The sequence below is a fragment of the Protopterus annectens genome, chromosome 1.part0 (assembly GCF_019279795.1).
Source record: "Protopterus annectens isolate FY-2018-M chromosome 1.part0, PAN1.0, whole genome shotgun sequence".
Taxonomy (NCBI): domain Eukaryota; kingdom Metazoa; phylum Chordata; order Ceratodontiformes; family Protopteridae; genus Protopterus; species Protopterus annectens.
Window position 1 is genome coordinate 1,810,656,901 of NC_056725.1, and position 13,567 is coordinate 1,810,670,467.

Sequence of the window (13,567 nt, forward strand, 5' to 3'; positions counted from 1 at the left end):
CATACAACACTATCTGCAGCCTGGTTACACAGTTGAGAGAGCTTGGTTGCACCAGGCTCTCTCTCAACTGTGCAGTTATGACACTATTTGCGGCCCAGCTGCACAGTTGAGTGCAAGCCTGCTGAATAAGGGGGAAGAGAAGGAAGTGCAGCCAGGGTGACTGAGTAATCTGAGCCTGCATAGTCATTCCTTTGCAAGGGGTTGATCCTGTTTCAGAAAGGAAACCCTTGTTTGATTTCAAAGGATTATCTTCCTGCCATTTCTTCTGAATCCCTAACTTTTGTCTGGCTGGGATTTTCGTTTGTTCCGCTCCTTGAAGGAATACACCTCGTCTGGGAAGAACCTGGATATTTGAAACATTCTAGGTACCCCATGCATTAATTTGTCTCTAACATCCCTCTGAGAATCTGTAACAGAGGGCCCAAACATCACTTCAGAATTTAAAAGGTAAATTCAAAAATGGTCTTAAATCAGAGAAACTGGATGGCACAGTGGTGCAGCGGTAGCGTTGTCTCCTCACAGCAAGAGGTTCTCCAGTTAGATTCTCAGCTGGAGTGCCTTCTGTGCAGAGTCTGCACATCCTCCCTGCGTTTGTGTGGGTTTCCTCCGGGTGCTCCAGTTTCCTCCCATGTTACAAAAACATGCATCTGGAGCGTTTCTCCCCTGGCCTCCGTTGAACATTGTTAACCGCAAAAAAAACTACTTGGAATGAAGCCAAACATTAAATAAAAATAAAAGTTCTGATTATGTAACCAAGCATAACATCTTAATACAACAGAAGCAACAGCAGCTGCATTTCAAGACTATATCTGCATATTTAAGCTCACTTCTCAAAGCACATTTTGAAACAAGTCAGATTAGAAACAATTTCATTTAAGACACTTGCGCTTTAAGTAAGGATGCAACAAAGTAACCTGCACACATACACTGTAAAATTTCCACAAATAGCCTTAAAAAATGAACAATCTAAAAGTTAGATTACTAGAAAGACCTCATTTTGCCCTCAAGATCCTCCTTTCCTCTCTTTACTGGGAGGCACTGGATTGGATGAAGCAAAACACTATTTGAGCAGGCAGCTGGGGAGGCTGCAGTTGGGTCATTCAAATGAGAAGAGACAGCTGTCATATCCAATGAGATTTTTTTTTTTTTTTAGCCTTTTTATGAACTGCTGAAACAGATATTGGTGCCCTGCTGGCAGCTTTATAAACATCTTCAAAGGCCAGTAAGAGAGGGGAACAGCCAGGGAATTGGTACCTCTTCCTCTACAAGGTCATACACCCTAGCTAGCTCTGGGGTAGTTCCCAACTGCTCCCAAACAAAACTCAGTAACCAAAGGAAAAAGCACTCTTGTTTGAACATGAGCTCAAGTTCACCTTCCAAGGAATCAGACTTGACTGTCAACGAGGATAATATCCTTGTTCTCAGATGTCTCTTCATTCTTTGAAACAGAAAGGTCTCTAGCCAAACTAGCACTAGAGCCATGTGTAGGAATATAACCACCAAAACTGGCTCTCTGCATAATACCCATAGCCAAGGAAAACCACATCAACCATAAAGCAGCTATAATCTGATCAGCTGTATGATGAAGTTTCTGCTCCTTACTCTATAAAATATCTTGGGACAGTATCTTGTCTGGCAAGGGGTCTCTTAACCTGGACTACTCCTGCACCTAAAGGGTTTGGTTCTCCCTCACCTGCATCAGGTACTGTAACAGCACCCGAGGAAGTTTCTAACTCCAGTCCCATAGTGGAATTCAAAGCTACAGTAGCAGGAGACAGGACAAAAGGCAAGTGCTTTACAGGCTGAACAGTGACCCTGACAGAATCATTAAATGTAGGCAGAGGCATATTATTTTTTTCTTTTTAGGTGCAATCAGATTTGATATGGGGGGGGGGGGATACCAGACTTAGGACTCATCAAGTCAGGGGACAGAACACCAGCCAGAACAAACCAACAGCACCGGATAATGTACTACAACAAACACTCATGCTTCATGCAATAAGTATGTCCCCAGCCTACTAAACTCTGCCAAACTGCAGCTGTCATCACAAAAAAAAAACAAAAGCAAAAGTTTGAAATGTGTTCAGAATTCTTTCAACTGACAGAAGTTACAGAATTTCCACTACAAAATGCCAAAACAGTGTTAAAAATCATAAAACATTTAATAGCAATTTAAACTATTTCCTTGCCAGACAGAGTAAAATCTTTGCGAGTCTGTCATATCAAACGGTCACATTGTCGATTATCTCATCGACAGTGCAGGCTGCTGAACCGTTCTGACTGAGACCGCTTTACGGTAGGGAATTGGGACATGTCCCCTTTTCCCCACTGTAGTGGGGTCGTGAAGTTGGTATATATAAATTAGCGGGGGGGGGGGGTGATGGGCTGCACTGTCGATGAGACGACGCTTGACAATGTGACACAGACCCAACCGTTGCAGTACATTCATGTAACTTACATTTCAGTAAAATTGTGATGAGATCTTAAACACACAAGTCATACATACAGCCAATGTATAAATGCTGAAAAGAATCCAAGTTTTGCAATATTTCCTTTTTTAAAAGTTTGAAAAGCAGAACAGTAATGACAAGAGTGAATAATGTGTGGTTCTGACTGCACAAGGCAGTCTCCAGTGTCCAACAGCACACACACACACACACACACACACACACACACACACACACACACACACACACACACACACACACACACACACACACACACACACACACACACACACTTTTCCTCAGAAACGTTAAAAAAACAAGCCACTGTAAAGATACAAACTGAATAAACACGACTACAAGCAAAAAACACCCACAGGAATTAAATGCAGACAAAAATACAATATTAAAGTAAATGACACAAACTACTACTGATATAGTGGGAATGATTAACATCAAGGAAAAAAAACTGTGTTGGAAAAACTACTTAAATGCTCAATGTAAGCAGGAAAACTACAACCCTCTTTGCAGCATGGTAGGTAGACATACAATAATTGGAACTGTTTTTTGGTCAGTCTTCTCTTTCCATAATGCTTTCTTTTTGAATCACCAGAGGGTAAGAACGGTCTATCCTCTCCTGCAGTGGCTTCCTTTTATTCACTTAAAATGAAGTAGCATAATTATTGCACATTTTCAGAATTTCAGGTCACTGTGTTTACTGCCTTGCAGACACTATGATAAGCTTCTTCCTTCAGCTGCAAGAAATACTAAAATTAAATTGCATTTTGAGAGACTGTTAGCTTTAAGACCACTTTCTCAACATCACCACTTAGGCCAGAATATTAAATTTTATATCACTGCAGATTCAGCTGTGCACTCATTTGCAACAATATCCACAGTGGTGCAGCGGCAGCGTTGTTGCCTCACAGCAAGAGGTTCGCCTGTTCGATTCTTGGCTGGAGAGTGGGGAGTGCCTTCTGTGTGGAGTCTGCATGTCCTCTCCACGGTAGAGTGGCGTTCCAAAAGACATGCGTGAATGAGCGTGCCTTTGTTGAAGGTTGGGCGTCGAGCTGGCAACTTAGCACTGTAAAAATCTACTGCCAATCATTAGCGGACCAGAGTTATGCTGTGGCAACCCCTAACCAGGAAAAGCCGAAAGACAAACAAACTCATTTGCAACAACAGGAGATGGCCTCTTTCTTCACAGTAGGACTGCAACTCCGTACACTCAGAAAGACAATAGGCCATCTCCTGTACCAAAAATATTTAAAGTAATGCAACACATGAAGTGACAGAAAGCAAATTAAAAATTCTAAAGTATTATTAATTTCTGTGTGAATCCAGCAAGGTAAATTTTAAGTTAGCTGAAAAATCAATACAGTAAACGAGGTAAAAAAAAAAAAAAAAAAAAAAAAAATCAGCCAAATCATGCTTTATTTAAACACAGCAGTGTGGGAATCTATTTGTAGGGAGAAACAATTTTCCCTCTATGAGAATGTAACTTATAAAACTAGTTCCAAGGGAAGACCAATATGGCTATCATCCAGCTGGTACTGCCTTGCGTTAGTACTGACAGAAGACCAAGCATCTGTTGGGAAGTGGGGGACTTGTGTTTTTAACAGATTTTACAGCGGTAACAAAATTTTGAAGAACGACCCTTTGGAAGAGTCTGTGTAGCATAACATGCTCCATCTGGCAAAAATCACACTTTTTAACCCACTTTCTTACACAAGACAGCAAAAAGTTGGCGGTCTTTACGGACAAATTTTATCTTATCAAACAGTCTTTAATGGTACACATCCATAGAATGTAAGATATACTCCATCCAATTTGGAGGGCTGAAGGAAAACCACAAACTGGATACATACTGATCATTGTTGGATTCTAGGGCTACTATTGGCATAAAGGAGGGGTACAAGAATGACCTTGTCTCATAAAATGATTCCTTAGGAAAGGCTGCCAATTCAGTAATTCTCTTGGGAAAAGCAACAAAAGAGCATTTTCCAAGAACAATGCTTAAAGTGTGCAGGTTGCTGCAGGCTTAGAAGACAAGGTCAAATATACTAGCACAAAATGCTAATCATAACATGGCACTGCGTTCCATAGCAATAGGTCAAAGAAAGAATGCACATTTAAGAAAGGCTTTGCGCTTCTTTAAGGAAGCTAATGAAGAAATGAGGCCTTCATTAAAATTCAGTATGTATTTGAATAGAGAAATAGCTGAATCTGTGGTCAAAGACCTGGGCAAGATGAAGTACACAGGGAGTAAGGGCAGAGAAGGGATCCATTCCCTTGGCAGCAACCAAATAAAACTGTTAGTTTGTTTTTATACATCTTGTAGGCATTTGATTTGTGAAAAAAATGGTTCTTCCTACTCTAGCAGAGATGGAAGGATTGCTAGCCAGTATTGGAAGTGGAGAAGCCAAGTTGGTTAACCAGAGTGTGTAAAGCCAGAAGGGACCTGCATGATGGGTGGTTTATACTGTGGCCAGACAGAATGTTACAGACATCTCTACGAGAAAAGTCAAATAAAGGTGGGAATTATATCTGCCAAGGCCAAGAAGAAGATACGAGAATAAACAGACTTGCACTATTTGACTTTCAATATAACCTTCTGAATAAACTGTGGAGCATATACCAAAAAAGAAAGTCCAGTGAAGGCAATTTCTGGAGCAAAGCATCCTCAGAGAAGTCTTCCCAATAGAAAGAGGAGGAATAAGTACTGGTTGCACTTGGTGTCGACAGAGGAAAGCAGTGAGGCTTGCTGCAGCTTCAGAAAAGTTTCAGGATCACCAAAGAACCACTGAGGAGACATTAACATCTGACCTTATCCAGCAGAGAAATCGGCTCCACCAGAATACAGTTGGTTGATATAGCCCATTTCCATACTCTCATTGTTTCTATGCCTAAGCACTATGAATGTGTTCCCTCTCGTTAGCTGATGCATGAAACCACAGCCATGTTGACTGGATGGCGGTCTCTCCCCTAGGAAGAAGTCCCAGAAACACTGGAAGGTAATGAAGACTACCCTCCACTCCAGAATCCTGACATTGAATGTCTCAGAACACATCTACACAACCTGAATTGTCTGCCCACTGTTCTACTCCACTGCATCAATAACCAGATGTCAAGGGGACGGCTGATGCTAGAACCATTAATACACATGCACACACAGACATCATAGCCACAGGCACTGAAAAAAAACACTATATGGGTCAAAAAGGAGTATCCAAAGGAGTAGCATCAAGTAGGACTAAGCCAGCAAGGAAAGCTTTTGTTGCCTGGATTTGGGAGTGAAAACAGCCAGGGACTTCCTATCCCCAATGGAATGGACAAGGGAAGGAGGTAGAGTTTTAAAGATTCAGGATGGTCACTGCCAACATGTTAACAGTCTATACTAGGAAAGGGAGAGACAGAAGTAGCTTTGGGTACGGGAGGGAGGGTTAGTACCTGAAAGGGTATAAAACCTTTGATATATCAACTATGTGGGACACAGGACCTGCAGTCTGAGACCATTACACTCCTGGCACTCACATGTAGTACTATGCATGGTGCACCACTGGAAATGCATCCAAAGCCAATAACCAGTACCTTAACACACAAAGCCAGAGACTTTCAGTCAATTTAGACACACGAATACCTTAATTTGTAGACAAACACATTCTGCCCACTGGTAGGTGTGCCCTACATGATAGCAATGCATAGTAGCTGGGAGGGGATTTCAGAAAGCTGACTGCAATTCCTATACACAGGAATAAATCAGAGACTTTCATCCTGTAACTAGAGTCCAAACTGAAAGAGCAACAAACAGCCAGTCAAACACATGAAGACTGGCTGTTTGCTCTTGGTTTCCATCACAAGTTCAAAGAAAGTGCTAGCATCAGAACACAGAAAATGCATTTTCCTTATACTAGCACTTCCAAAGTCAAAGATATCTAACTCAGAATTCACTTTTCTCAATGCTATGAAGACCATTAGTATGCAAGTAACAGTGGTAGGGCCAACACTGGGAGTTTGGGGGGATGACGGCCCTATGCAAAAATACAATGTGAAACATCTAATTCCAGAGCCTGCAGTTATTTCTAGTGAATCACACAAATTTAAGTGTCGAGACTTGCACTAGGGCATGTCACATATCTGAGAGGGTCATCCTTGCCTCTGGTGGGCTGCCACAACAGACATGCATTTAATGAACACCTGGGGACTGAAATGACTTCAGATAGAACAGTTTGGAAATAAATGACTGGCTACTACATGGAAATGTAAAACCTGCATGATTCAGAGTGTATATCTTGGAGATCCAAACAGCACATCTCGTTTAGATAACTAGGAAGGACTGACTGCACAGTGGCCATCTAAAAAAGTTCTCTCGAGAAATTAAGCTGTTCAGGAAGTTGAGTTCTTATACTAGCCTGAAACTCCCTCCCTTTTGGTAGCACTGAAAAAAAAAAAAAAAAAAGAATGTGGAGTAAAATCCTGACCCTTTTTGGTCAGGTGAGATCTTGTGGATGGGTACAAAAGTGAAGAGGTGTTCCTTATTTTTCAAGAAGGCTGAGGACCTCCCTTCATAATCCTGGTCTTTGATGGGGTGGGATGTCAAGCAAGGGTAAAGAGAGAGTGTGGATGTTCTAGTATCAAAGAGATCTTGTATAACCTTGATCAAGAAGAATAGATGGATAAAAGTGGAAATATTTTCCAGGTAAATGGGTAGAGAAAGACAGGCTTAGGCTAGGTCTCACGGTTGTTGTTGAATGCATGAACCCTGCTCAAGGCTAATTTTGGGAAAACAACCTCTCTGAAGTTGCTCTGGGTGTTGCAGTGGATCCTTTCCTGAAGGCCATGCCCATATTTGGTACTGGATCATCTGTTATCTGGGGGGAGGGGGGGGCATTATGCCTAATGGGGTGCTGATGCAGCAGAGACATTATGCCTAAGTTGGCAGTTTTTTTTTCTCCACAATTTTCTAAAATGTGGAAATTTCTAATCAAACAGTTCATGCTCTTTTAAAGGAGAAGTCATAAAGGTCCCCCCTTAGTGCCTCAAAGTCAAGTTAATTTGAGACTCCTTCATTAATGACTCGTATCATAACACTGGTCATCTTGGAAGACAAGTTTCTTTGATCTGTCAGCTGTGCTATGATTAGCTCATTTTACTGAAGACATCCCACTTGAAAACCACATGAACTGTGCACCAAGTGTCTTTACAGAGAAGGCCTAAATCATTCACCTCTAGGCAGTCCAGGCTTGCTTTTTTTTTTTTTTTTTTTTAAGAGCAGCTACTAAAACAAAGGCATCTGGCTTGGATTGTCTGACCAGAAATGTTACTCCCTAGGTCGTCACATGATACAGCAAACATTAGTGGCACAGCAGCCACCATATCAAAGTGCTTCCAAGCAAAGCTGGTGGCTAGTCTGAGAAGGTCCACCAATGGAAGGACTACCACACAGGTCTGCTAGGTAGACCAAAATGTCTTCTGCAGCATCCTCTAGGGAAAGATGTGCAGTTACTGGGCCACCCAAACCGCAGGCACATCACTTCCAGGACTTCTTCAAATGAATGGGGTCTTCTGGGGTAAGTCAGGGAATCTGCAGCTTCTTAATCACCATCGAGAACGGGTGAATCTATGTGCCTCCTTAATGTATGGTTTCCTCAGAACCTTTAGTGGGTGAAAAGACTGAAATAGAGGATGGTGTTTGGGAGCTGAACTATTAGTGTGTGTTGGGGGAGCTGAAAAAGGCCTTGGGCCCCTCTATATTCTTTTGTGTGACAGGTGGTAGGGCTGAAGGCTCAGGCAAAGATATGTATAGTGATAAATTAGATGCTAGAGACAAAGTGGGTTATGGCACATGCAGAAGCCAGTGCAATAATGGCTAATCAGATATCAAGCTTGACAAAGACATTCTTGGCATTATGCCAGCCATCTATGTGATGATCTCTGGGGATAGGACATAGAGCAGTTACAGTCGCCAACAGAATGGGTTAAAGTGCTGGCCCCAATCACTGGTCCCAAAGGCATCAATCCTAGTCACCAATGACCGCATGAATAACAGACAGTGGTTCTAGCACCAGCTGACAAATTAACTCGCATAAAGACATTACAACTGCTGACCATGAAACAATATAAAAGGGTCATAACAAATATGCTGCTTAGCAGATTAAATTATCCATATTTATACTTCAGAGCTTTTTTCCCCAAAGTCCCCCTCAGTAAGGAAGGTTGACTTAGTGGCATCAATGCAGGTAGCAAACAGAAGAAAATAAAACAGAGAAATGTTGTAAAAGACATATGAAGCTATGCAAGTGTATGCAACAGATAAGCTAATTAGCAAACATTTACAATTTTTTGTACAAGGAGTTTTTAACCATTTTTACTGATGTTATGAAACTGCTGCATCCTTAATACATGTGCATTTGGACTTAATTACTGCACACCTGTGAATCTGGAGACCAGTACTTAATTTGCATCAATTTCCAGATACTTCCTTCCATGAAAGTAATGAAACCAGTTTTCTGCACAGTAGCTCTTCTCCTTGCAGCTTATACTCTGCACATTTAATAGCGTGCATCTCATCCTTTTCTTCAAAACTACAGATCTAGGCTCTGTAATAAACTGGACGAATGAAAATGAAAACAAAACACTCGTTCACTAGATTTACAATATTATAACTGTACAGATTTCAGTAGCATGGCTTTTTGAAAGGCAAAAAACGTTACTGAGAGCTTAAATCAGGAATTCCAAATACCTCCATGCCCAAATTTCCACCTTGCTCGGGAAATGAAACAATCAGAAAGTGGTACATCTGTGTATTGCAACTGCACAGATTTTAAACACTGCACCTGAAAATTTTAGTGAAAAACTACAACATGAAGGAGATTTAAAACTGGAGGTTAGTCAAGCATTTCAGAACACATTTATAACCAATTACAAATTTTCAGTTGCTTACAAAATAAGTACACACCATCAACAATCAACGTGATGTCTGTGAACTGATCTTGTTGCCGCTGTTCATTCAACCGATCCATTATCACCTTATAGTGGGTTGGAAATTCTTGGATGTACTCCAGTGTCTCTTCTACTGCCATTGTTATAATGTTCAACCTATACAAAAGAAAAAGAAGGTTGCATTACAAAAAGGTACACACTATCCACAATTTTTTTTTAATCTTATGGACTGTACATTATCTAAAAATATTTTAAAGATTCCTTAACCAGTGTATGCTACGAAATAGACAAATCAAAGCATGGTTTAAACTAGACTTTTTTTTTTTTTATTACAAACTCCAAACCACAGGATGAGAAGGCAAACAAAGAAATAATGAAGAACTTGAAACTACTGATACACAATCCATCTGAAGTGTCCTCTCATATGTAAATTTGTACTGAACTGAAACCAGACCATTTTCTTTTCTAACTCTTCCCTAGCAAGCTTCAAGTTTTTTCAGTCTAATACCTCTCCAATCCCCATGCAGATGCCAGTCTCAAAGTACTTCTTCAGAGAAGCAATTTTATTCCTCCATTCAGTATCGCCACATTACCACCTAGCTCCTCTCGACTTTAAGAGACTCATTATGTACCATACTGCTAATCATCAAATTGGGCGGCGCAGTGGTGCAGCGGTTAACGTTGTCACCTCACAGCAAGAGGTTCTCTGGTTCGATTCTCGGCTGGGGTGCCTTCTGTGTGGAGTTTGCATGTTCTCCCTGTGCTCACGTGGGTTTCCTCCGGGTACTCCAGTTTCCTCCCACATTCCAAAGACATGCATCTGGAGCACTTCTCCCCGGGCCTTCGCTGAAAACAGGATCTGTGGAACCTAGTCGGACATTCCCGGTCAACAAATGTTAAATAAAATAAAAGTCTCATCTATCCTCACACACAGTCTTGTAATGCTTTACTTAATGGCCTCATTCTCTATTTACTGGACTCAGTTTTACTGTTTTTTCTGAGGTACAGCCTATGAAGCCTGTCACTACAATGAAGGAGACACTACCGTGCAGTTTCACTGGTCATAACTCTGCAGTTTTAAAAAGTACTAAATTTAATAGAGCACATCACATTAACACTTTTTACAAACAATAACTGCGAATGTCATACTGCCACAGAATTAAAGAATGCAGTTAAGTAGGCAAAAGCCTTTTAAACAATATTTTCATTTTTTCAGCCAGTGCTTATAAACCACAAAAAGCTGTTCTGATGACCTTCTAATAAGCAATGCATACTGTGCTTCCTTTTCTGGTTTGAAAGACTGGTGCATCTCATCTCTGTGCATTGTTAAGGGTGGAAAGATGCATCTGGACCAAGTATTTTAAGACTGTGCAAGTGTCTTATACTTAACATTTCGTTAAAATCTTCTCATAGTTACACTACTGGGTTTCAAATTCCACCATTAACAGTTGGTTTGACATAAACCCTGCTACTGTACTACATTTTATTTAGTGATAAAAAAGACTTGCTTAAAATGCAGTTCAGGTCTAAGTCCTGTGTGCTTTCATCTCAGTGGATAAAATGCTTTACCCTCATGTTTACACTGCTTGGCAAGCAAAATTACATTGCCAAAAAGACAAAATACTGGGTTAAGAGTCACTTTTTGTGGCTAGTCACTAGAATTTGGCCCATATGCCTCTTTCCTTTAACTCAGTTTTTCAGTCTCAACTGTTAGGGCAGAGTCTGCAAATATTACACACCAGGAAGCTCATGGAAAAGTGTTCAAGAAGATGATACAGCCAATGAGGCCAGGAGATCTAGACTGCAGATCCAGCTTCTACTGAGAAATAAGTGCACTGTAGAACAAGTGGCAACAGCACAAATATCATAAGAACACTAGAAAAGGAGTCTGTGGATGTTGCAACAACTCTAATAAAAATGCCCTTTAGGTTTGTAAGGTAGAGACAATCCTTTGGCTCTACAGACAAACTTAATGCACTCAACCACCTGCAAAATCTAACCTTGGAATTACTAGTTCCTAATTCAGTTTTAAAAAAGAAGAGGAAGTTGGCCAAATTTTCTAAATTATTTGGTTCACTGCAGATAGAAGCATAACTTGGTAATGAACATCCAATGAATACAAGAGATATAAAATGAATGAATGAATGAATGAATGAATGAATGAATGCATGCAACCCTTGTTTCAGATTGGGAAAGAAAACAGTCAAGTTAAATCGCCTGATTCAAGGCAGAGCCAGAAAAGATTTTGGGAAGAAAATTAGGATGGTCTTAAGAGAAACCTTATTTTTGTGAAAGATCAAAAATGGTGGTTTACACAACAAGGCCTGGAGTTCACAAATCCTCCTAGCAGAGGTAACCACCGCCAAAAAAAAAAGGTTTCCAAGAAAGGAATTTCAATTCTGTGGTAGCCACAGGTTTTTAAGGTTTTGTCAAGGCCTGCAGCAAAAAGTAATATCCCAAGGTGGAACAGGATCCCTCAGTGGAGGCAGTAGGAGACAGAACTGAGGAGGCTTGCTAATGTAGAGTATCTAAACTGGCTTCTCTGAGTTTGCCCGTCTGCAAGGTGGTATTCAGGTGCTCATGTTCCTCCCCCTATCTACAAGCCCTGTAAATTACACAGCTACCTCCGATAGAGTTTGCCCAACCAAAAAAGTTATTTTTATATTAATAAAATATGGTTGTAAGCAACTTACAAGTGCAGCTGGCTGGAACAGTGGTAATCTGCATATGAAGCAGGTCAGCTAGAGCCATCTCGCTATGCTGCAACAAAGAAATACTGAGAAAATGAGAAAAGGACAGAAACAGATAGCACAGATCTACCATTATAGGGAGTACATAACTTTCATGTCTGTTGTCTCTTCCATCTACTCCTCAATGGGATGAAGAGTCCCAAGCTACTTTTAACATTTGGGCAGCCTCATGGAAAGCTAGTCCAGTGCATAGCAGAATCAAAGAAGGCTCTAAACCTGGACTGCATATCCAATTTGTAATGCGAGATGAAGGTATGAAGCGTAGACAAAGTACATACAGCATGTCATCAAATGGAACATGGGAGAAAGTCTGTAGATGAAACCACAGACCTGGTAGAATAAGCTTTTGGAATGGAAGAGACAGGAATACAGTTTCCTTGGTAAGCAAAAGAAATGCACAGTCAACCATAGGTGAAAGAGTGACTTTGAACTCAGCTTTTCCTAATTTAGCATTGGAGGACACAAATAACTGGTCAGACTTTTCTTTAAGCAAAATTTATTAAAATATATCAATTCAGTAAGCACTTTCGTTTTCTTATACGAGACTTCTTCAGACTGAATAACGTAATGTTAAAAACATTTAAATACACAAACAGTCATGCGGAAAACTCCCTTTTTAAGCACATTAATGTTTTAACCCTTTCCTCTTAAGATATGCAACAAAATCTTCCCTGTTCAATCCTGGTGGATACAAACATTTAATTTTTACCTGCCACAGATATTCACACCACCTCTCAATTCATCATCATTAAGCAGTTTGTCAACCTCTTGTATTTGATCCAAAACCATAAACTTTGTAGTTTACCTTGCATTTACTAGTCTTGCAGTGTTAGCCAATCGCATTTTTTTCACCCCCCACCTTAATTGCATACTTTTCCTCATACATTCGTTTATATAACTCTCTAGTGGTACGACCTACATAAAAAAAAAAAAAAAAAAAAGACATGCAGGACCTATAAAGTAAATATACCACAAATTTTGATTTGCAAGTAAGCGTCCCTTAATTTTAATATTATAATCATTAATACTGTATTTTTCTATACCAGTGAATGGATAAGAGGTAAAAATATAACTGGCGATAAACATCAAATCAAAAAGTAACTTTATTGTCCCTTCCTTCAGACCAGACACCAAAATGCACAGCTGTAAGAAATTATGTTCCTTCAAGCTCAATGTACAACAAAAACACAGAAACAAATACACATTTAAAACAAACAGTGACGGTGTCCAAGCCAAACACACAAAATGTGTCAAGCCACCTCAACTGTGCACGACTCAATGGAATCCCCAATAATCACTCCGCCACCAATCCCAGTCTCAGACTCCTCAACATCTCAAGGACTAGTGCGATCCACAAATATAAATTCACATCTGATTGACATACAAAGTCAGGCCAACACCAGACTCCCCGAATCCCAATGTAACCACTGC

The 13,567-nt window shown here is 40.4% G+C and overlaps 1 protein-coding gene across 1 annotated transcript in view; it reads right to left on the reverse strand.

Moving 5' to 3' along the window:
- ZNF131 (zinc finger protein 131) overlaps positions 1 to 13,567 on the reverse strand; it is a gene marked incomplete in the record, with an annotated part of 567,140 nt that overhangs the window by 465,261 nt on the left and 88,312 nt on the right. The window contains 1 exon segment of the mRNA XM_044069710.1: positions 9,403 to 9,542. Within this exon segment, the coding sequence (XP_043925645.1) occupies positions 9,403 to 9,542 (140 nt within the window).